The sequence below is a fragment of the Danio rerio genome, chromosome 9, assembly GCF_052040795.2.
Source record: "Danio rerio strain M-AB ecotype USA chromosome 9, GRCz13ab, whole genome shotgun sequence".
In the NCBI taxonomy this organism is placed as follows: domain Eukaryota; kingdom Metazoa; phylum Chordata; class Actinopteri; order Cypriniformes; family Danionidae; genus Danio; species Danio rerio.
The window spans coordinates 55,339,444-55,363,319 of NC_141029.1; the positions used below are offsets into that span (position 1 = coordinate 55,339,444).

Below are 23,876 nucleotides of genomic sequence, written 5' to 3' on the forward strand. Positions count from 1 at the left end.
GAATGGTCGATACAGGCAGCAAGGAATCAAATTGAGAGAACAAGGCAAAGGGTCAGAAAACAGCTAGGTGACGTAATGTTCACAAACAATATAACAAGACTCAGCACTGTGTGTGTGTAAGTGTGGTGTAATTATCGTCCATGTAATCAGTTCATAATGATCCTCCAGCTGTGTGTGTGTGTGTGTGTAATTAATGTCACACAGGAACAGGTCTGTGTGAGGTGCATGACAGGATTTGTAGTTCGTAACTGTGGCCGATTTGTAGTTCTCCAGCGATACGCAATAGCTAGATCGCTGATGACTGTAACAGTTATACAATGACTTGCCTAATTACCCTAACTTTAGCCTAATTAACCTAGTTAAGCCTTTAAATGTCACTTTAAACTGAATACTAGTATCTTGAAGAATAATAGATTTTGAGTGCAATTATTAGAAATGAGTTATTAAATCTAGTTATTAAAAAATCTTCTTTCTGTTAAACAGACATTGGGGAAAAAATAGATCACTGTAGATCACTGTACCTGTGGTCTGGGCGACTTTTATGAGGCCGCGGCGGAACTTGTCCTTCAGGTGCGTCTTGATGTAGAAGTTTTTGGCTCCGCCGGTCACGGAAATCAGCAGGTTTGGTGAACGCAGTTTCCACTGTTCTGTCATCAACTGGTACAGATTCTCACAAGACGTGTCAGAAGACACCCGGACATACTACAACAGAATTAAAGTTCACATTAATACAGCAGATATTGCTTAAACACCTAGTATGGGTTTTTGAAAATGACCTTCCATGCAGTGTGTATCACAGCTCTAAGTGTAGTGAAATATCCAGCTGAGGCCTAAATCTGGAAAGTTCACCGTGTTTAAAACTATTTATTTATCTATACAAGAGTCGGCTCATAGTTGTTCGTCTTTAGCAGTGCCGACATGACATGCGGAACTCAAGCCCTGCCCATTTGTTGCAAGCGCAGACCCAGGAAATTTGAACCCCCCGGCCACAAACACTAGAAAGAAATAGAGGAAGACAAACACTGTAGCAGTTCCCGGTTGAATTATGTCATGAAGACGTTGTGCTCTGAAGTGTGAGATTTGAGGCTGTGAAGAGTCATTGGTTGTTTATTTCTGCAAAAATACCTCAGCATTATAGCCCCAGCCTTGAGCTGTGTTCCCATCATTTTTCTGACAAGTGCTTTAGCAATCTACATGCTTACAACGAAGGATTCATTGGCCTTTGTTAAAGGTAGGATCTGAAAAGACTATTGATGTATGGGACTGTGGCGAGGGGGCGTGGCCTAGAGCCGTGGGAACGGAGTGAGGCCACCGCGTAAGTGGATACACCTGCCGTGCGCACCTGCCTCGGATCCCACGGAAGGAGCTCTGGACAATAAAAGGAGGAACGATGGCAGAGGAAGCCGAGAGAGGACCGGGCCCGGACATATTTTACTTTTGCTTTCAGTTTGATGGCAGTCTCCATAAGGAGCTGCCGTCCGTTTGTTTTGGTTTAGACGGCAGTCTCCGTGAGGAGCTGCCGTCACTGTTATTAATAAATCATTTTAAAACTGCGTCGGTTCTCCGCCTCCTTCTTCCTGGCGGCCAAAGGGGCCGTGCACTTTATTACAGGGACTTTGTCAGAGCTCGACAGAAACTTTACAGTACACAGTTCATGGATCAGTTCCTTCCTCCAATTCACAAGTGTAAGTAACTTAAGCGCGATCAAAATGGCTGCCTCCTTGTTTTCTCCAGCTTGCAAATTCTGTGTTTAATTGTTTGTTACTTGTAATCGCTCCACTTCGCTTATACTGCATCTAGTTAACTCTATATTCTCAAATTATGTCTAAAACCATGTGGAAAACGTGACGTGTGCCACTTTGTTTACGGATTTAAATGCGTTTGTAAGCTCGCGATTCTCTTCTGTTTGCCGTTGATATGGCCACCTTCAGCTGTTCATCCACACGTGCGGCCGTCAAGTTTCAAAATAGTTCAGCTTTTGCCACTGAGTGGATTAATACAGAATGTGTGTCGTGGTTAAGAATAAAGTATTTGCTGGTGGTTAACTGCATTGCTTTAATGCACTCCTGCATTGGGCTCTCACATACACTCTGCACTCTGACTACTTCAACAATGTTGATAAGCCGTGATGGGCATTTCTCTCTGTCTCATTCTGAACACAGTCGACCAATCACAACAGACTTTGGCCCTGCTTACATGAGTGCGTTTTAGTTTTAAAACAGTGTTTTAAATCAAAAACGATCCACGTCCACACTAGCGTTTCACCTGGCATTTCTGAACATTTCTGCGTCCACACTACGCCACCAAAAACGTATATCACATGGCCATTCGCGCACTCTGGGCATAAGCGTTCTAGTATAAACAGGAAGCATGTGTCTCGCTCGGCATTTGGTTATTGTTAGTCAACAAACGCTGGTTGAACAATGAACACGATGGCAAAGAAAGCAAGAGAGGTATTTTTGTGGACAGACGACGAGGTCGAGTTGTTGCTAAACATAACAAATGAATAACTGCACAATGGCGCCTAAAACAGACAATAGTGCAAACAACGCTCCCATTTCTGTGTCCATGTTGTTGTTTACAGTGAAGGCTGGTCTGCTGTCTTCCGGTAGCGTTAAAGCCATGTGTTATAGTCATGTGATAGGGGCTTGACGAATACGCAAAAACACAAAAGCCCCAATCAGGTAGCGAATCTCAGCAGCCCCGCCTCCGTTTTCAGATGTCTCCGTTTTCCCCCATCCACACTGAGACAGAGCAGCAGCTTTTCAGAATGAAAACGGCCTCTCCAGCGTTTTCAAAACGCTCCGTATTCGGCACTCGAAAACTCCGGCGTAGTGTTGACGGATGGCGTAACCGTAGCAAAACGTATGCGTTTCAAACTAAAAAGCATTAGTGTAAACAGGGCCTTGGTCATCAGACCAATTATCGCAGACTAGCATTGCGCTAAGGAGAGGTTTGAGAACAAATGAATCACTGAACGAATCATATTGGAGTTGCTGGGATGAAATGAAAGGCAATGAAAGTGTTTCTTGACCTTGCATGCAGATCAGCCTGTTGCTGGAGACCTGCAAAACTAAATTATGACCTTTTTTAATGCATAAAAGGGGCTCTTTAAGGGGGCTAATAATATTGACCTTAAAAAATTTAAATCTGCTTTTATTCTAGCTGAAATAAAACAAATAAGACAAAATATTATAGGAAATATTGTGAAAAACTTCTTGCTCTGTTAAACATCATTTGGGAAATATTTGACAGAATAAAAAATTCACAAGGCGGCGAATAGTTCTGACTTTAACTGTACTTACTGTAAGTGATGAAAAAACCCAGCAAGGTCAACAAAAAGGCACACAAATGAAGAGAAATTTGGGAAACTCAATTTACAGTTATTAACCATATATCTATTAAGAAAACGTACCCATGTTATTTTTACTGAAGTGTTTTTATGTTGTTTTTATACAGGGTACAACTAAACCAACATTAAACGCCTATAATACACAGAATTTCAGCATGAATCAGGTCATCATTTTACCTTCCCGGTTTTCTGTCCAAGTCCTCCAAAACTAATATCTCCAAAGGCATCGGTGGGTGTCTCTCTGACGTGCCTGTGTTTGTCCCACTGTTCCCCCATATAGTCCTCTGGTTTGATGGCCTCATCGCAGTGCTGGACCTTCGGGTAACCACACTTACAAATCCCCTCCCTGTCAACAGTAATCCATGTTATACACACATGAGTTACAACCCAACAACACACGCACCACACACATTGTCCCAATGTTGCTGAACTACACACAGATGACAACAGCAGTATACACACGTGACCTTTTGTTTACTGCTTGTCCGGCCACATATGACTGACGCATTGTTAATGAAGTTTTAAATACACAGAATGACTGTTAAATGAATGATGCACATGTTATTAGATATTTTGATATAGGATATTTTGATGCATTCTTTTGGAATCTCCTTCCAGTTTCATTGCATGGAAAAAAAAGCCATGTAGGTTTAATGATTTATTTATTTCTTTATTTAAAAGCTAAATATAAAGTAATATAATTTTTATAAAAGCTTAGATTTAAAAAAAAAAATGAGTTTAAAAGTTGTACAAAAACAGTTAAAAAAGTTTAATTTAAAAAAATTGCCCTTTACTAAAAATGTAAGGCAAAATAATAATAATAGTAAAAAAAATTGAACTGGGTATATTTAAAACATCAGGCTTTTATGGCTCAAATAGTGTGATATAGAGAGAATCTGGAAAAAAAATAAAAAATAAAAAATTATATATATATATATATATATATATATATATATATATATATATATATATATATATATATATATATATATATATACATGTATGTATAATATAATATATTATCATTATATTATAATAAATTATATATTAGAAAAAACTATTTCCAGAATTACTACTTTCTCTGTTTCTTAACTGGAATAATCTTCGCTATATAAATTTTCAGCGTCAAAAAATCTAACAAAAGTATCCAATTTGATGCAGATGCTGATATTTATATGCCAACAAGTAAGAGAAAACAATATAATATTTACATAAAATGATATAAATATCAGTCATCACTCCAAAATGTCTTAGTAAAAAGATATTTAAACACTTAGTTTTATGTAGTTATTATAATTGAGAGATGGAAATAAACATTCCTCAAAAATTCTGACGTGTTTTAGACGCTTGCGAAGATTATTCCAGTTAAGAAACAGAGAAAGTAGTGATTCTGGAAATAGTTTTTTCTAATATATAATTTTATTATAATATAATGATAATATAATTAAAATAATTTTACATGTTTTAGAGTTTTGTGAAGACCATTTTACTTCTATTGATCATAGAAAGCAAGTGTTCTGGAAATAAAGCTTCCTCAAAAGATTTGACATGTCTTAGAGCTTTGTGAAGATAATTTCACTGCTGTGTAACAGAAAAAGTAAAGGTTCTGGAAATTAAACTTCATCAAAATATTTGACATGTTTTAGAGCTTTGTGAAGATCATTTCACTGCTGTGGATCAGAGAAAGCAAAATTTCTGGAAATAAAGCTTTTTAAAAAGATTTTACATATTTTAGAGCTTTGTAAAGATCAATTTGCTGCCGCGAATCAGAGAAAGCAAAAGTTCTGGAAATAAAGCTTTCTCAAAATATTTGGCATGTTTTAGAGCTTTTTGTTGATCATTTCACTGCTCCGGATCAGAAGAAGCAAATGTTCTGAAAATAAACCTTGCTCAAAAGATTTGACATAATTTAGAGCTTTATGGAGATAATTTCACTTCTGCAGATCAAAGAAAGCAAATGTTCCGGAAATTAACCTTCCTCAAAAGATTTGAAAGATTTTAGAGCTTTATAAAAATAATTTCACTGCCGTGGATCAGAAAAAGCAAAGGTTCTGGAAATAAACTTTCCTTAAAAGATTTGACATGTTTTAGAGCTTTATAGAGATAAATTCACTGCTGCGGATCAGAAAAAGCAAATGTTCTGGAAATAAAATTTCCTCAAAAGATTTCACAGATTTTAGAGCTTTATGAAAATAATTTCACTGCTGTGGATCAGAAAAAGCAAAGGTTCTGGATATAAACTTTCCTTAAAAGATTTGACATGTTTTAGAGCTTTATAGAGATAAATTCACTGCTGCGGATCAGAGAAAGCAAATGTTCTGGAAATAAACCTTCCTCAAAAGATTTGACATGTTTTATTGATTTGTGAGGATAATTTCACTGCTGATCAGCGAAAGCTAATGTTCTGGAAATAAACCTTCCTCAAAAGATTTGACAGGTTTTAAAGCTTTATGAAAACAATTTCACTGCTGCGGATCAGAGAAAGCAAAGGTTCTGGAAATAAACCTTCCTCAAAATATTTAAGATTTTTCAGAGCTTTGTAAAGATAATTTTACAGCTGCAGATCATCGAAAGCAAATGTTCTGAGAGAAAAAAAAAACATGCTCAAAAGAATTTAGTAGTTTTAGAGATTTAAGAAGATAACTTTGAGAGGAAAGCTCTGGAAAGAAATATTCCTCTAAAGATTTGAGATTTTTTTAGAGGCTGGAAATGTTCAATCGACTGCTGAGGAACAGAGAAAGTAAAGGTTCTGGAAATAAACCTTAATCAAAAGCCGTGATCGTACTTGATACTCTTGTTTTTTTCTAAAATAAAGAAAACCTAAATTACAGCAGTTCAAAAAGTGTTCATCCTTAAGTTTAAATTACAAAATAAATAAATAAGCTACATAAAAATCTACAGCATAAAGGCATGTGACCAACAAGCTAAAAGTGGACATTTGTATAAAATTTACTAAAATATATTTACTTTAGAAAAACAAACAAACAAACAAACAAACAAACAATCAAATCAGACAACAGAAAGCATGTACAGTAGTAGATTGTGTACCACAGGTTTAACAGCAAAGTTTTGCTCACATTGTTTATTCATAGGCTTGATTCCTCAAAATTATTTGCCCCCTTAGGCAATATTATTTTTTCGTAGGTCTACAGAACAAACCATCGTTATACAATGACTTAATTAATTACGCTAGTTAAGCCTTTAAATGTCACTTTAAGCTGAATACTAGTATCTTGAAAATCATACAGCCAAATATTATGCACTGTCATCATGGCAAAGATAAAATAAATGAGCTATTAAAACTGTTATGTTTAGAAATGTGTTAAAAAAAAAACTTCTCTCAGTTAAACCGAAATTAGGGGAAAAATATAGAGGGGGGGGGGGCTAATAATTCTGACTTTAACTGTATATAAACAAGGTCACTGAAGGCTCCATACCTGCCATCCTCCACATAGAAGCAGCACTCTTTCTTCTTGATGTTTTCTTTAATCCAGGAGGCGAGTGAGCAGCGCTGGAAAGAGGGAGACAGAGACAGATATCGGCCGCCTTTAGCAGTGCTCACCGCGAGTGTTTGCACAAGGGTCGGCTCCAGCGCTGCCTCATCCATGCTCAGGTCAGACACAGTGAGCGTGAATGAGAAGCGCAGAGATACAGGAGGGGGAGGGTGTGTGTGTGTGTGTGTGTGAGCGGGACGGCCTACAATGCATTTGCTGCTGCACTGAAAAACTGCACTGCTGCACCAGTGATGTCAGACACACAGACGGAGGAATTGCTGGAATACAGCCCAAAGCTTCATTTACTTAATGAGGAGCTGCGCTATGGAAACATACCGCACAGTATGCTAAAATGTTTGCTTGTGTGTTTGTGTGTGGATTTTATTAAATGCTATTTCATGTATAGTTAAAGTCCAAATTATTTGCATTCTTGTGGATTTTTTCAAATATTTCCAAAATTTTGTTTAACAGAGCGAATAATTTTTCACAGTATTTCCTATAATATTTTTTCTTCTGGAGAAAGTTCTATTTGTTTTATTTAGGCTAGAATAAAAGCAGCTTTTAATTGTTTTAAACCATTTCAAGGCTTAGGGCTGTATTTTGATGGTCCATGCGCAGAGCGCAAAGCGCAGGGCGCAAACGCTTTCAGGGCGTGTCAGAACGCATTTTTGCTAATTTACGGACGGGAAAATGCGCTTTGAGCCAAGGCGCATGAGCTAAAAGGGTTGAGTTTATTTTCTTAATGAGTTAAAGGTGTGTTTTGAGAATAAACCAATTAAGAGTCTCATCTCCCATTCCCTTTAAGACCCAGCTGCGTCGCGCCAAGAGCGCATTCGCTATTTACAGGATGCAAAGTAAGTCTAAGTGAAAAAAATTTGCATTTCACAAGCAAACAGTTCACAGTTAACAGCTTTTTTTTTAACAGAAAACTGTTAAACAGAGCATCTACTGCGTGAGAATGAGAGATAATGGAACTACTTTCACATTCGCTCTTGGATAGGGAAACCTTTACGCACAGACATCAATTAGCCTATAAATAATTAATTTTGTTTGTTAAGCGCAAAGATTTGTTTCAAAACTTTTTTTAAATTCAGTTCTAATTTCTAACGAATGAATAAACAATAGTGACCAAGGGTGGTCAAAATACTGAGTTATATCCAAATATACCTGCCATGCCCCATATGGTCTAAAACCTGCAGGTGGGCAAATCTAAGCTTGTTTTTAATAAAACAAATATAAATATGGATATAAAAAATAATACTGCTAATAATAATAATAATTATAATAATAATTATACAAAAGCAAATTGTTATGAATGAACTGAAAAAGCCTCCCGAGATGAAGACATAAAAGCAGTGATTTTTCATATTTATGTAGGCTAGAAAATAATGTTTTGTAATATTTTAATCCTTTATATTTATATTCTACATCTATTATATTATTATTATCATCTATTATTTTTATTATATCCTATATATATCCTTAATATTTACATTTTTTTATATATAAAGATATTTGCCTATTGCTCTCTTGTGTGTATTAAGCAGTGTGTAAGCGAGGCGCAACTCTGCGCTGGAGTTTAGACCGGGTTAGTTTTGGTCTAATGAAAAATCTATTATAGTGTCTCAAAATAGCAACGCACCAGCGGTCCGCCTCAGAACGCCTTCCTTTTTAGACCAGAACGCCTATGGGCGCACAAATGAGCGCAAATGCATTTGCTATTAAAACAGCGTAGCGCAACGCCTCAAAAACGACTCTTGCGCCAAGCTGAAACTGAAGACTATTGCGCCGCGTCTTGCGCCACACTGCGCCGGGTGTATGATAGGGCCCTTAGTCTCTTATTTTCCAGGGGTCACCACAGCGGAATGAACTGCCAACTATTTTAAGCCATTTATTATTAGCCCCCTAAGCAATATTGGTTTTTCGATTGTCTACAGAACAAACCACTGCTATTGTCATGTGATGGACGCTGACAACTGAGTGCAGATCCACATGCCGTTTCTGGAAATCAAGCTTCGTCAAAATATGTGACATGTTTTAGAGTTTTGTAAAGATCAATTTGCTGCTGCGGATCAGAGAAAGCAAATGTTCTGGAAATAAACCTTCCTCAAAATATTTGACATTTTAGAGCTTTGTGATCACCATTTCACTGCTGTGGATCAGAGAAAGCAAATGTTCTGGAAATAAACCTTCCTTAAAAGATTTGACATGTTTTAGAGATTTATGGAGATCATTTCACTGCTGCGGATCAGAGAAAACAAAGGTTGTAGAAAAAACCTTCCTCAAAATATTTAAGATTTTTTAGAGCTGTGTAAAAGATAATTTTACTGCTGCGGATCAGAGAAAGCAAAGGTTCTGGAAAAAACTTCTTTAAAAGAGTTTATTTATTTTAGACATGAATGATCGTTTCGAGAGGAAAGTTCTGGAAAGAAATATTCCTCTAAAAATTTTAGATTTTTTTAAGAGACTTGAAAAATATCAATGATCTGCTGTGGAACAGGGAAAGCTAATGTTCTGGAAATAAACGCCAGCAAAATATTTGGCATTTTAGAGCTTTTTAAAGATCATATCAAAATTATTTGCATTCTTGTGAATTTTTCCTAATATTTCCAAAATTTAGTTTAACAGAGCGAAGAATTTTTCATAGTATTCCTATAATATTTTTTCTTCTGGAGAAAGTTTTATTTCGGTTAGAATAAAAGCAGTTTACTTGTTACATAAACACACTAAATCGCACTACAGCAGTGTTTTTTTGAGAGCGCACAAGAAGATCTGCGCTTGAGCCGCTTATATTTGAGGAGGCGTGCAAAAAGTTTTGTGCACGAGCAAATCCCCCATCGGCGCACAAGCAAAGAGATTTGCATGCTGTAGGGCAGGCTATTACAATAAAAGTGATTTTGACCTGTAATACTGCCCTTACGACATTTGTCATTGAAATAACACCACAGGTAGTTAGTAGATCTGTGTAAAAAAAAAGCCTGCTGCCACAGCTGGAAAAACTCCTAGAGGAAACACTGGAATGAGATATTTAATTAACTCATTACCTTCAACATTGACAAAACTCTTTTCAATTGAGTAGAATTAACTTTCAGTCAATTTTCGGTTATCTGCACTCATTTCATTTGAAAAGTGGACTGTTGGGTTTTACAGTGTAGTAGCTTATTATTTCATAAATGTTCATACATAAACTAACATTAACTTAATGTTATGTGTTGTACATTTATAATTATAAATAATATGTAAGAAATGTGCAAAACTATATTATTATTATTATTATTAACTAATCTTAATTAAAGTTTATAAAATGTACACATACACAAAGAGATAAACAGTATGTCTCACCTTATCAAGTTTTTTGAATAAACTTGTCAGTTTCACATTTTCTAGCTGGACTCCTAACTGGTTGCTGTTGCCATTTGGGTGGATTTTCACCCCTGAAGTACCCAGCATTTCTACAAACAAAAACATGCATTTATTTTTATCTTTTTGCATTAGATGTAGATTTAACGTGTGCATACATGTTGTAATATGAACATACAAAGGACATGTGCATGCTTTTTTTGCCATAATATTTTCTTTTTCAGTTTGTACACATTGATATTTAACACCTAACCTCCTTTGTTAAGTTATTGGTTATCTTTTAATCTGTTTAAAAGCCCCTTTCACACAGTGATACCGGTAAATATCTGGAAAATTTCCGGAACGACTTTACCGGTATATTCAAAAAAGTGCTGTTCACACAGGCGAGGACGTTACGGAAATTTTCCGGAAAAGAGCATTCACACATCCATTCCAAAATACCGGTAAATTCTGACATCATTCACCACAAATGAGCTTTAAACGGCTGCGCTTGTATTTGTAAACATTTGACTAAATTACAAACTCTGTGGATGATCAATATTGTGAACAACTTTCGCAGGATCACTTTCGCATGTCGAGATGTTCATAATATGTGCGTGTGCTGGCGCTCACAGGCTGCTTCACAGGCACACGCAAAGCTTGGAAGGTAAACAAACAACGGCTTATCATAAGCATCTCATCGATGATTATTTACACAGTTGGCATTAAGAAGAACATATAAACGTGATCTGACTAACTTCTAGCTGCTAAATGTGTCTGGAAAAATATTCAAAGGCTTTTATTCTCATAAACCACGCGGACGTAAATGCGTCTGACTGTTGTGATTGGCTAAAGCAGACGTCTCACATCAGCACGTTCTAGACGTGCACGCGTTTATTACGGCAATCTTCCTTCTGCACTCACACAGCGCAGCATTCCGGCAAATTACCGGTAATGTTACAACTTCTCTTTCCGGAAAACAGCCAGAATGAATTTACCGGTATTTTCAAAAAGGGCCTGTTCACACATACAACCTTTCAGGAAAATTGCCAGCAATTTTCCGGAAAGGTCTGTATGTGTGAAAGGGGCTATTATCTTTGATATGACTGATGAAATGACTCCAGATACATGTTGTTGTTTAGCTTTTAATATGCAAGTAACCTTTTTTCTAATGGCAGGCTTGACAACATGTCTTCCACTGAGTAGTGTTTCGTCTTTGTGTTTTTGTCTACAGCAAAGCTACACTTTTTTTTTTTGGTGTAAAGCAAGCTGAGCTCAATAAATACTTGTTTGCTTCTACTATCATTTGAGTTCTCAGGGTTTAAGCCAAGCAAAAAAGCTTTGGGTCCAGGAGGATTTGTTTTGAAATGAACTTTTCACTTATGACTTACCACTTCCCAAAATAATTGAATCTTTGTAGACTACAAAACACCGTGAAACAAGGTTCCTCTAGCTTCCAAACATGTTGTGCAAATGCTTTAAACTGAAAAAAAAACAATGGTCAAAGTTGATAAAACAAATAGTGTATGTCTTTATTTATTATAAGAGTAATAAAAATGTAATAAAACAAAGCGCTAATAAGTACTAATTCTCACTATTGACTACACTGTATTTGTATTATCAATTAGTCCTGACTAATTTATTTATTAAACTAAGTTAATCATGCTCTAACTAACTTTAATGAGTTATGCAAGCTGTTTAAGTCCATTTAACAAAATATAAGTTCATTGGACTCATAAGGTTAATTTGATTCAGCTTATAAATTTAAGGCAACCAGGATTTTTTACATTGTTGTTGATTATTATTAAGATATTAGCTGTTTATTAGTACTTAAAAACATATACTGCATGATCTTATTCTACATCCCTAATCCTACCCCAATACCTGAACCCAAATACTACCTTAATAACGATTAATAAAAAAACCTAAGGGATTTATTGAGCTAAAATCATATGCAATGGTTTAATAATAGCAAGTACTGAACCATACAGTAAGTAAAATATGATCCACACAGGGAATGGCTATTTAAACAAGCGCTAAATAAACAAACAAATAAACAAATAAATAAATAAATAAATAAATAAATATTACAGAACATTAAGTAACTTTAGGCACTTAGTACATGTCTGAAATATCATCAGTTTCTGATAGTTTTACCTTTTTGTCAGTTGTTTGTTTCTCTCTTGAGACTGTGTCTGGTAACCGTTTCCGATTTTATAGCTTCATAATCCAGTTTATTACAGGTTACATACTAAAGAAAGGAGAAGAAAATAGCAAAACTGAAATATTGGCAGTTGAGCACTATGCGGAAGTACACCAGTAAACAGAAGTTGCCACAGTGATGATCACTAAGTGCTACTGAGTGCCTGAGAAGATTACACATGATCAGATTTCATCATTGAGAAAAGCATGACTGACACGCAATAGAGCACTAATGTTTAGCGCTAATGATTACAAGTAGTACTAGTCGTAGATTCAGTATATTCCATGTTCAGTGGGGGTTATATTTTAGCTGAATTTAAGCTGTATCTGTTATTAGAGATACAGTAGTCGAATCCATAAAGAGAAATTTAAAACACAGGCGAAAGGCCAGATAGCAAACAATCAATAATCTAAAGACAGTCCAAAGGTACACAACAAAGCAAGTCAAAACAAGGACACTTGGGCTGCATGATACTGGGAAAATAAGCTATATTGTTGTTAAGTGTTGCGATAACCTTTTAAGGCCCAAGGTGTTTTTTTTCACATGCATTTTTATTTCTCTTTGTAATTTAGGCTTATTGGAACCTAATTAGAATAAAAATCTAAGCATCATCTTTTGATTTGATGTACTTTTAGACAAAAATGATGTCCATATATGTGCACTCGTTGTCCGAATTTAAGTAAAAAACTTTTTCCCAAATCTTTTGAATGCATGTTTACCATAGAATTTTTGTTTAACTTGCTTTGACTATCACAGAGAAAATCAACATTTTATTTCCCATTTTGGACAGTTAAAAATAGGATTTGGGACATTTCATATGCTGCAAAACAGTTGCAGGATGACACTGTATGTCTGTTACAAAATATAAAACATTCAAAGTATTTTAAATAGCCACTTTAGTGCTAAAAATGTGCTGTCCATGTATGTGGCCACTCAGGCCCTAGGAGGTTAATGATATTTATTATGTAATAACTATAACTTCCCAAACCTTATTTATCCTCAATTTTATTTAATAATTGTATTATGCAATAATTCTACTAAAATACACATATAACATATTTTAATAAGCTAAATAAATCTGAAAAAAAAAAAAAAAAAAAACTATGTCAAGGTGAAAACATTTAGGGCATATAAACAGATACTCACCGGCCACTTTATTAGGTACACCTTTCCAGCGCTGCTCGGTAACGCAAATATGTAATCAGCCAATCACATGGCAGCAACTCAATGCATTTGTGCATGTAGACATGGTCAAGACGATCTGCTGCAGTTCAAAGTGAACATCAGAATGGGGAGAAAAGTGACATTGAACATGGCATGTTTGTTGGTGCCAGGCAGGCTGGTCTGAGCATTTCAGAAACTGCTGAGCTACAGGGATTTTCACGCACAACCATCTCTAGGGTTTACAGAGAATGGTCAGAAATAGACAAAATTTCCAGGGAGCAGCAGTTCTGTGGGCGCAAATGCCTTGTTAATGTCAGAGGAGAATGGCCAGACTGGTTCCAGCTGATAGAAAGGCAACAGTAACTCAAATAAGCACTCGTTACAACCGAGGTCTGCAGAAGAGCATCTCTGAACACACAACACGTCCAACCTTGAGGCGAATGGGCTACAGCAGCAGAAGACCACACCGGGTCCCACTCCTGTCAGCTAAGAACAGGAAACTGAGGCTACAATTCACACAGACTCACCAAAACTGGACAATAGAAGATTGGAGAAACGTTGCCTGCTCTGATGAGTGTCTGCTGCCACATTCGAATGGTCGGGTCAAGTTTGGCATCAACAACATGAAAGCATGGATCCATCCAGCATTGTATCGACAGTGCAGGCTGGTGGTGGTGTAATGGTGTGGGGGATATTTTCTTGGCGCACGTTGGACTCATTATTACCAATTGAGCATCATGTCCAGGCCCGTGCAGAGACTGTCCAAAGGGCATGTGCAGGATAAATTTTTTGAAGAGCACTGCACAGGTTGAGCTCTATGTGTGCAAGTGCCTGATCATGTCAACGCCACAGCCTACCTGAGCACTGTTGCTGACCATGTCCATCCCTCTATGACCAGTATACCCATCTTCTGATGGCTACTTCCAGCAGGATAACATCCCATGTTATGAAGTGCAAATCTCCGACTTGTTTCTTGAACATGACAGTAGCTATGTCTGCGTGAATCTTTTCTCCATATAATAAAAGACTTGCTCCTCAGAACGCAATCCTGACTAGGCATGGGCTGGTATATGTTTCTGACAATCTTGGATAAAAATATCACGGTTTCACGGTATTGAGATTACTGCTCTAAAAATATATATTTTTTGAATGTCTGGGTAAACTACAAAGCCTTTTTCCAATTTGTACACAATATATTTTATTTTGAGTAACATTTAAAATATTTTAAATCAGTAGACATGTCAGGCTAAACAATTCAAACGAATGATTGATTTCTGCTGTTTTTGATACTGGGGGTTATTAATATTATAACATGGTTTCTGCTACATTCAGTCTTCAATGGCGAGGCGCCACGCCAAAATTGATCCCGCCACGGCTACGTTACAGCTTTTCATTAAAAACATTCAGTCCTGTTTTTTTTTTTTTTAATAGCGGTTGATAATCGTATTAAAAGGTAAGTGAATTATAACAGTGCAAACTTTTCTGTAAACGTAGTAGTGCTGTGCGTCATTTGTTTAACCCTTTAAGGTGACGTACTGACTGACTGCCATGCGTTATGCCAGCAAACACAACGTACAGCCGTTTCACTTTACTTCAGGACGCATTAATGCCGCTCTGTAGGTCTATTGGAGACGTTCATAAATATTCCTAGCAAATTTAATAAATGTTGGAGACATACATGTTACATGCTTGAGCAGCGTATATTTGAGGACGTGCAGGAAGTTTTGTGCACAAACACAGGAAATCGGCGCGCAAACAAGGAGATTAGCATGCGGTAGGCTATTGCATAAATGCTATCTCGACTTGTAATACTGCGCTCACGACATCTGCCATTGAAATAATGCCACAGGTAGTTGGTAGATCTGTGTAAAAAAGGCCTGGCGCCACATCTGGAAAAAATCCTAGAGGAAACACTGGAATGACACTAATACTAAAACGGTTAAAGCTTTTTGCCATGACCAGAACAACAATTCAGATGTTCTACAATGTGGTCAGTCTGCAGGTTTTTCTATTCACTCACATTTTTATCATCACATGATTTAAAATCAATATAATATTTAATGCGCATACTGGAATTTGTTCGGTAAACGAGTTTCCATTGCAGATTGTGCGCATCTTTTCTTATCGAATAAAAAGTTTATCTTACTCAGTTATGCATTTTTTTAAATGCGCATATTCAAAATCTATGTGCAACTTGGCATTTCCATCAACCGTTTTTTTATCCAAAATGTGCATAAAAAATAGGTGGATGAAAACGTAGCTAATGGGTTCACTGTATTCAAATGGCCTCCTCAGTCACCAGAACTCAATCTAATAGAGCACCTTTGGGATGTGGTGGAAAGGGAGATTGGTAGCATGGATGTGCAGCTGCAGCCGACAAATCTGCTGCAACTGTGATGCAATCATGTCAATATGGAGCAAAATCTCCGAGGAATATTTCCAGTACCTTGTTGAATCTATGCCACGAAGGATTAAAGCAGTTCTGAAAGCAAAAGAGGGTCCAACTCGGTACAACTAAGGTGTACCTATTAAAGTGGCCGGTGAGTCTATTGACATTTTATGAAGATACATGTCATAGATGTTTTACATTTGAGCCTACATATAATACCTTTGACGAATGAGACTTTTGGTAAAGAAAATATATCCTATTTTATGCAGCAGATTTGTTTACGTAGCCTTAGTTTTTCTCACCTGTTTTCTTCAGTGGTCCAACTCTGACGCCAATACAGAAACACGTGTGAATTCGAGTACGAATTAAGTACAAGCTATAAATATACAGCTGTTAAGTTTATAAATGACACAAAAACTTACATCACTGCATGTGCAAATGAAGATAAGACGCTTTATTTTGTTTGAGTTTGGAGTTCATCAGTGAGAGCGCTGCTGACTGACTGAGGCGCAGTTTTGGGTGTGACTGATTTAGCCGTCATGGAAACGACGCAACGCTAGTTTTAAGTTACGCACTCCGCCTGTCTTAAAGGGATAATTATTTTACCACAACATGACATTTTTGTTATTATTTTCAAGTTTTGCAGGTTTTACTTCATGGTATACTCCATGAACGGACATGAAGGTGAGTAAATGATGACAAACTAGGTGAAATTATGGTAAAATTGCTCATATAAAATTGCTAACATCATGTTAAATAATTATTCAATTAAATAAAACTGCATGTTTAAGCTGAAATTAACGTAAATAATGGTACCAATAAAACAACAGAATTAAGCACTAATTTAAAATACTTGTTTATATTGTTACTTACAGGTAAAAAATAAATGTATTCATAATAATTACTTTGAAAACGCACTGAAAAAAATTTGGTTTATCAACAATTTTGAATATAAAGTTGAATCTAATTTTAACCACATTAATTTAAAGATGACAATTGGAAACAAGAACTGATCACACTACCTGGCAAAAGTTGTGTCGTCAATCCAAGTTGTATGAGAAACAAAAATGTCTTGACTTCTAGATCCGTTGGAAAAGTGTCAGAAGGTGGATTTCTCAAATGAATTATCTGCTGAACTGCATCCCAATCATCACAAACTGCAGAAGCCCTAATGGAACCAGCATGGATCCAAGATTCTCACAGAAATCAGTCAAGTTTGGTGAAGGAGAAATCATGGTTTGGGGTTACATTTAGTATGGGGTCGTTCGAGAGATCTGCAGAGTGGATGGCAACATCAACAGCCTGAGGTATCAAGACATTTGTGCTGCCCATTACATTACAAACCACAGGAGAGGGACAATTCTCCAGCAGGATAGCGCTCCTTCTCATACTTCAGCCTCCACATCAAAGCTCCTGAAAGCAAAGAAGGTCAAGCTGCTCCAGGATTGGCCAGCCCAGTCACCAGAAATGAACATTATTGAGCATGTCTGGGGTAAAATGAAGGAGAAGGCGCTGAAGATGAATCCAAAGAATCTTGATGAACTCTGCTGCAAGATATGTATGGATGCAGTCCTCCAAGCTCATGATGGAGTCAGACACAATATTCATTCTGTCTCCACTGCAGCAGGACTTTATATTCTATACTGGACATTATTTCTGTTCAGTGACAAGACTTTTGTCTAAGCAAACCTTACTGTCCTAATGAAATAATTCAAAATCAAGGCATGATCATATTTTATTGTGGTCAAATAAGTGTAACCTAGAGGCCTTTGCCTTTCATATGAGCCACTTCTGATACCAAATGATCAACTAGAAGTCAAGTCATTATTTGTTGTACCTAAAACTTGGATAGGCGACAAGACTTTTGTAGCCTTATAATAAAAACAAACAGTACTACAATAATGAGTTTTGTTTTACTTTAGGTTTTTATTTTTTACAATAACTTTTACAGATCAATATAAAATAAAAAGAATGAATCTAAAAAAAAAAAAAAAAAACATGCAGTAACTGATATTTATCATCATACAAAAAATGCAAACAATTTTTGTGTCAGAGGTTTTTTAAAATAATGTTTGCATATGCAAATAAGGATTGTGTGACTGGAGTGGCGATGCTAAAAATACAGCTTTGAATTCACAGGAATGAATTACATAATCAAATATATTCAAATAGAAAACAGCTATTTTAAATAGGAAAAATATTTCAAAATTGTTTGGTTTTTGCTGTAATTTGGATTAAATAAATGCAGGCTTTCCCAGAGATGGGTTGCGGCTGGAAGGGCATCCGCTGCATAAAAACTTGCTGGATAAGTTGGCGGTTCATTCTGCTGTGGCGACCCTGGATTGATAAAGGGACTAAGCCGACAAGAAAATGAATGAATGAATAAATGCAGGCTTGGTGAGCAGAAAAGACATGAAAAATAAACATAAAAAAAAAAAATCTTAAACTGAAGTACAAAGTAGGTATGCCTACCGATACCGAAGTATCTACCGGATTATCTACCGATATCGAAACGCGATCCGATACTTCTATAATACATAAAAAAAGAATAAAGAAGATCCAGAAAAACAGAGAACGAGAAACAGATCCAGAATGTTCCTTAAGTTTTATTTAATTCACTTTATTTTACCATTGAACAACTCTGTTAACAAACAGAGTACAACACAGACAACACAATTTATCGGACGTGATCAGATCTGGACATCCCTAGTCCAAGGTTTTAGGAAATAACAATTGAATCAAGCCCAGTTTTTTTAAATGTGAATTTATTTTTTTATTTTTTTTTATTTTTTTTTTTATTGGGATTAACAAGACAATACATCATAGTATACAATACAATAAAGGAAAAATTACAGAGTGTCTTATTTTCCTACTACCCCCTTAAAATAAAATAAGTTCAAAAATATGAATTATAAACAAACATATCCTCTAAACAAAATAATAATAAATAAAATACAAGAATTAAAAGAAATTGTTAAACAGTATAATAATAAATGAGCAAGTTTACGATACAAGCAAAATAAATAAAAAATAAATAAATAAAATTATAAAAATAACAATTGAAAAAAAAATAGTGATTAAAAGTTCACATTAAGGAGTCAATATTTTCTCTTTTCAATTAATTACTGTTTATTAGATCTGATATCAACTAAACAAGGTAAGCCTTTGATATAGTCTAGAACAGGGTTCCAGGTCTTGTAAAAAGATTTGAGAGATCCTGCAAGTAAACATCTTAATTTTTCAAGTTTTATGTAACTAAAAATTTCTCGGATCCACATGTCATGTGATGGAGGAATCACCTGTTTCCATTTGATAAGAATGGCTCGTCTAGCTAGAAGAGTAGAAAAGGCAATAACTTGGCGAGATGCAACAGTCAGGTCAACTCTCTCTGAAATACCAAAAAGCGCTGTCAAGGGGTTAGGGTCTAGATTTATGTTAGTAGATTTATTGAGTGTGTCAAAAACACTGGACCAGAAATTTTTTAATTGAGGGCAACTCCAGAACATATGAAGATGGTTGGCCGGAGACTGCTTACAACGATGACAGGCATCACTTCTATCAGGGAAAAATCTGGCTAATTTGGCATTGGTTAAATGAGCTCTATGGAGTACCTTACACTGCATTAGGCCATGTCTGGCGCATATGGAAGAAGAGTGGACCATCTTTAAAATATCCTCCCATTGTTCTTCCGTAATATCAATGCCAAGGTCATTTTCCCAAGATTCTTTGAGAGACACTATAGGATTTTCATTTAGTGTACTTATTAAATTATAAATTGCTGATATTAAATGTTTCTGACCCGTATCTAAGCTGACAAAATAATCAAGATGGTGTTCAGGAGGGCGGTTAGGAAAGTGGGGAAACAATTTCTTAACAAAGTGTCTGACCTGAAAGAAGCGAAACAAGTGACTGTTGGGGAGATTGTATTTAGTGGATAGGAATGAAAAAGATGCAAATACCCCGTCTTCATATAAATCCTTTACCTCAATGAGTCCATTAGCTGCCCAAATGCGAAAAGTGTTGTCAGAACAAGATGGTGAGAAAAATTTATTGTTCAAAATAGGTGTATGGATAGATGTTTTATGTAAGCCGTAATGTTTTCTGAATTGAACCCAAATTTTTATAGAGTTAGTGACTACCAAGTTAGTTGAAATTCCGCTGATAGTTAATGGAAGCTGGGAGCTGATAACAGAGTGCAGAGTGCCTTTTGTTGACACTATCTCTGAGTGAACCCAGGGGGCACAATTGTCAGCTGGAGGAGGATTCTTCCAGTAGAGAATCTTATTAATATTACAAGCCCAGTAGTATTGTTGGAAGTTGGGAAGTGCAAGTCCTCCTTTGGATTTAGGAAGTTGGAGAACTGATTTCTTGAGGCGTGCAGGCTTGTTGCCCCAGATAAATGAACGTAAAATACCATCCAAATTAGTAAAAAAAGATTTCTTAATGAGAATTGGAACATGTTGAAAAAGATAGAGAAATTTAGGTAAAATAACCATTTTTACTAAATTAATACGGCCTACAAGGGACAAAGGTAGTGACGACCATTTAGAAAAGTGTAATTTGATTTTATCAATCACTGGTTGGAAATTATTAATAAATAAGTTATTGAATGAGTTGGTAAAGAAAATTCCAAGGTATTTGAACCCACTTATAGCTATTTTAAAAGGAAAATGTGAGTATGAGATCTTACTCGCTTCAGAGTTGACAAAAAATAGTTCACTTTTCTGTAAATTTATTTTATAACCTGAGAGGTGACTGAATTTATCTAGAATGTCCAAAATCACTGGTAGGGAGGTGGCCGGATTAGAAATGTAAAGTAAGAGATCGTCAGCATAGAATGAGAGTTTATGTACTAAGCCATATCGTGATATTCCCTCAAAACCATTATGGCTACGGAGCCATATAGCTAGAGGCTCTATAGCAAGGTTAAAAAGTAAGGGGGAAAGGGGACAGCCCTGTCGTGTTCCACGTTGAAGGAAAAAAAGGGGTGAATTTAATCCATTAGTGTAAACTGACGCAACTGGTGATGAATAGAGTAACTTAATCCAAGAGATAAAGTTAGCATCAAACCCAAACTTCTCTAAAATAAAATATAAATAAGCCCATTCCACTCTGTCAAATGCCTTTTCAGCATCTAATGACAAAATTATTTCTGGTGAATCAGAAGGAGGTGAAAAAAGAATATTAAGAAGTCTCCTAGTATTAAAGAATGAGTGTCTCATTGGTATAAAGCCTGTCTGGTCTAGACATATTAAAGATGGTAGTATAGATTGGAGACGGCATGACAATACTTTAGCCAAAATTTTAAAATCCACATTAAGCAGTGAAACTGGCCTATAACTGCTACAGTTGGTGGGGTCTTTATCTTTTTTAAGAAGCAATGATATTGAAGCTTCACATAAAGTGGGTGGGAGGTGGCCTTCTTTAAATGAATCGTTATATAACCTTGCTAAGACTGGGGTTAGTGAGGAGGCAAATGACTTATAAAACTCGGCTGTAAAGCCGTCCGGACCTGGCGATTTACCAGATTGCATAGATTTAATTGCGTCTTGTATCTCTACCTCAGTGATAGGACTGCCTAAATTAATAGAAAGAGTTTCGTCAATTTTCGGAAAAGTTAAGGCATTGAGGGAATCCCAGCTTGTAAAGTTCGAGGAATTTTCTGACATATATAATGTTTTATAGTAATCTAAAAATACAGAGTTAATCCCTTTATGATCTGATGTCAATTCACCTGTTGGCGCTTTGACTTTTGAAATCCACCTTGAGGCATAAATCGTGCGGGCTTGGTAAGCCAAAAGCTTACCGGCTTTGTCCCCATGTTCAAAGAAACGTTGCTTGCTTTGTCTAAGTTGTCTTGCTATTGTATTTGTCAGTAAAAGATTATGTTCTGCATGTAACTGTACTCGTTTATTATAAAGGGAAGGGGAGGGGGAAGAGGCATATAATATATCTAATTTGTGAAGATCATCTGTGATTGAAGACAATCTGGAAGTTTCAGTTTTCTTCAAGTAAGATATAAAAGAAATAATCTGCCCCCGTATATAGGCTTTAAAAGCTTCCCAAATAGTTAGACTACTGATATCTGGGGTCTGATTAAGTTCAAAATACAAATTAATTTTTGAAGCTACAAAGTTTTTAAAATTGTCATCTGATAATCTGGAAGAGTCTAATCTCCAGATTGGGGATGTAAGTCTGTTAGGGACTAAAACTACATCTATGGATACAGGGGAATGGTCGGAAATTACTATTGCATGATAGGTACATGCCTTGACGCAGTTTAACAGTTTATTATCAAGAAGAAAGAAATCAATCCTTGAGAATGTATGATGCACATGTGAGAAAAAAGAGTAGATTTTATCCTGAGGATGTTTGTGTCTCCAAGGGTCAGAGATACCCAACTGAGAACTATAGTCTGCCACTATTTTTGCCGACTTGGATAAAACTGATTGCTTAGAAGAGGATCTATCCAACACAATATCTTGAACCAGGTTAAAATCCCCCCCAATAAGTATATGGTGGTCAGCCACATTCGGAAGAATAGAAAAAAATTTTACAAAAAAGTTGTCGTCGGCCCAATTGGGAGCATAGACTGAGGCCAAAATGATTGGGACATTGTTTAGCTTGCCTTGGACTACTACAAAACGACCATTTGGATCTGAAATTATATGCGACTCTTCAAACATAACCTTTCTATGCATTATAATAGCTGCCCCACGAGCTCTTTGAGAAAATTTGGAATGGTAAAAATTACCCATCCAGGGTCTCTTGATTCGTGTCAAATCAGAAGATTTTAAATGTGTTTCTTGTAGAAACATAATGTCAGCCTTTAGTTGTTTTAAATGTAATAAAACCTTGCCAGCCTTGACCCTATTATTAATTCCTTTGACATTCCAGGAGATTAGACGCATCTCATTGCCATTCACTGTAGTTACACTAGCCATTTCCTGATATCCTGATTTTGACAGACTCCATGTTGAAATAAAACATTAAAAAGTTAACAAAGAAACCAGAAAAAAAAGCAAGAAAGTAAAATAAATAAATAATTGAAATAAATATAAAATATTCCCCATAGAAAAAACCTAATTGAGCATTCAGGCTCCACATCATAAACCACTTCTACCTTTCTAGGTTAGGTACTCCCGCTTTTTTTAATATTAAATTTACGTAAGTTAGCAGCTATGTTACAGAACAAAAATAATCTGAAACCTTACTTTCAAATGTCAAGTGAATGGAAAAAATGCAAAAAAATGTAGAGAACCATCTAAATATCTTTAGAAACATCTAAAAAACAAAAGAAACAAGTAACAATAGAATACTATGTATCATCTATTCAATCAATTGTTGTAAAATAGCAAAAACCAAATATCGATAGATGATCAAATAAGGCACTTAAACAGACCTCTATTATTTGCATTCTCTTACAATGGTAATCAATACAGTGAACAAACCATGATGCACATTGCACATAACAAAAATAAACAATGCTGTGACCGTTCTGATAAGAAAAAAGGAAACTCAAAATGATACTATTGTAATAACAGGGATAAAAAAAAGTTCCTCATCTTGATGTATTGCAATAAATTGTCTGCTGCAAAAAAATCAGTTCAGTTTCTCAGTTTTATCAAAAATGTTCGAAAGGAAGTAAAATATAAAATAAACAAATAATGATAATGCCAATAAATGGTCGGCATAACTAAACATCGTATGTGCAACACTTAACATCTGTATTGTACCTGATCGTAGCGTTCTTAGAAAACAGCGCGTTTGAGAGTGCACGCAGCCAACTGTGCGTCAGGTATTTTGAGCTACTTCAGGGAGGAGAGGCAGACCGGAAAGAACGTAAATATTCCTCAGTTTCAGACACCGATGTAAACGATCTTCGACTCCCGTCTTTGGCTGTAATGGACAGTCTCGCAGGGAAAAGCAAAGCTG

The 23,876-nt window shown here is 36.1% G+C and overlaps 1 protein-coding gene and 2 long non-coding RNA genes across 12 annotated transcripts in view; 1 reads left to right on the forward strand and 2 right to left on the reverse strand.

Moving 5' to 3' along the window:
- The window catches only part of trpm2 (transient receptor potential cation channel, subfamily M, member 2), a 92,743-nt gene extending 76,264 nt beyond the window's left edge, over window positions 1–16,479 (reverse strand). For 2 of the 10 annotated variants that reach the window (XM_087267171.1, XM_087267179.1), the window contains exons 1-6: window positions 16,364–16,479; window positions 12,343–12,436; window positions 10,189–10,298; window positions 6,790–6,863; window positions 3,530–3,698; window positions 522–702 (exon numbers count right to left, since the gene is read on the reverse strand). In XM_087267171.1, coding sequence (XP_087123297.1) covers window positions 522–702; window positions 3,530–3,698; window positions 6,790–6,863; window positions 10,189–10,296 — 532 coding nt within the window. In that variant the 5' untranslated portion in view covers window positions 10,297–10,298; window positions 12,343–12,436; window positions 16,364–16,479. 10 annotated transcript variants of the gene reach the window in all.
- LOC147835447 (uncharacterized) overlaps window positions 1–23,876 on the reverse strand; it is a 479,758-nt gene that overhangs the window by 229,757 nt on the left and 226,125 nt on the right. The gene's annotated exons all lie outside the window — the stretch shown is intronic.
- The window catches only part of LOC147842463 (uncharacterized), a 758,429-nt gene that overhangs the window by 87,419 nt on the left and 647,134 nt on the right, over window positions 1–23,876 (forward strand). The gene's annotated exons all lie outside the window — the stretch shown is intronic.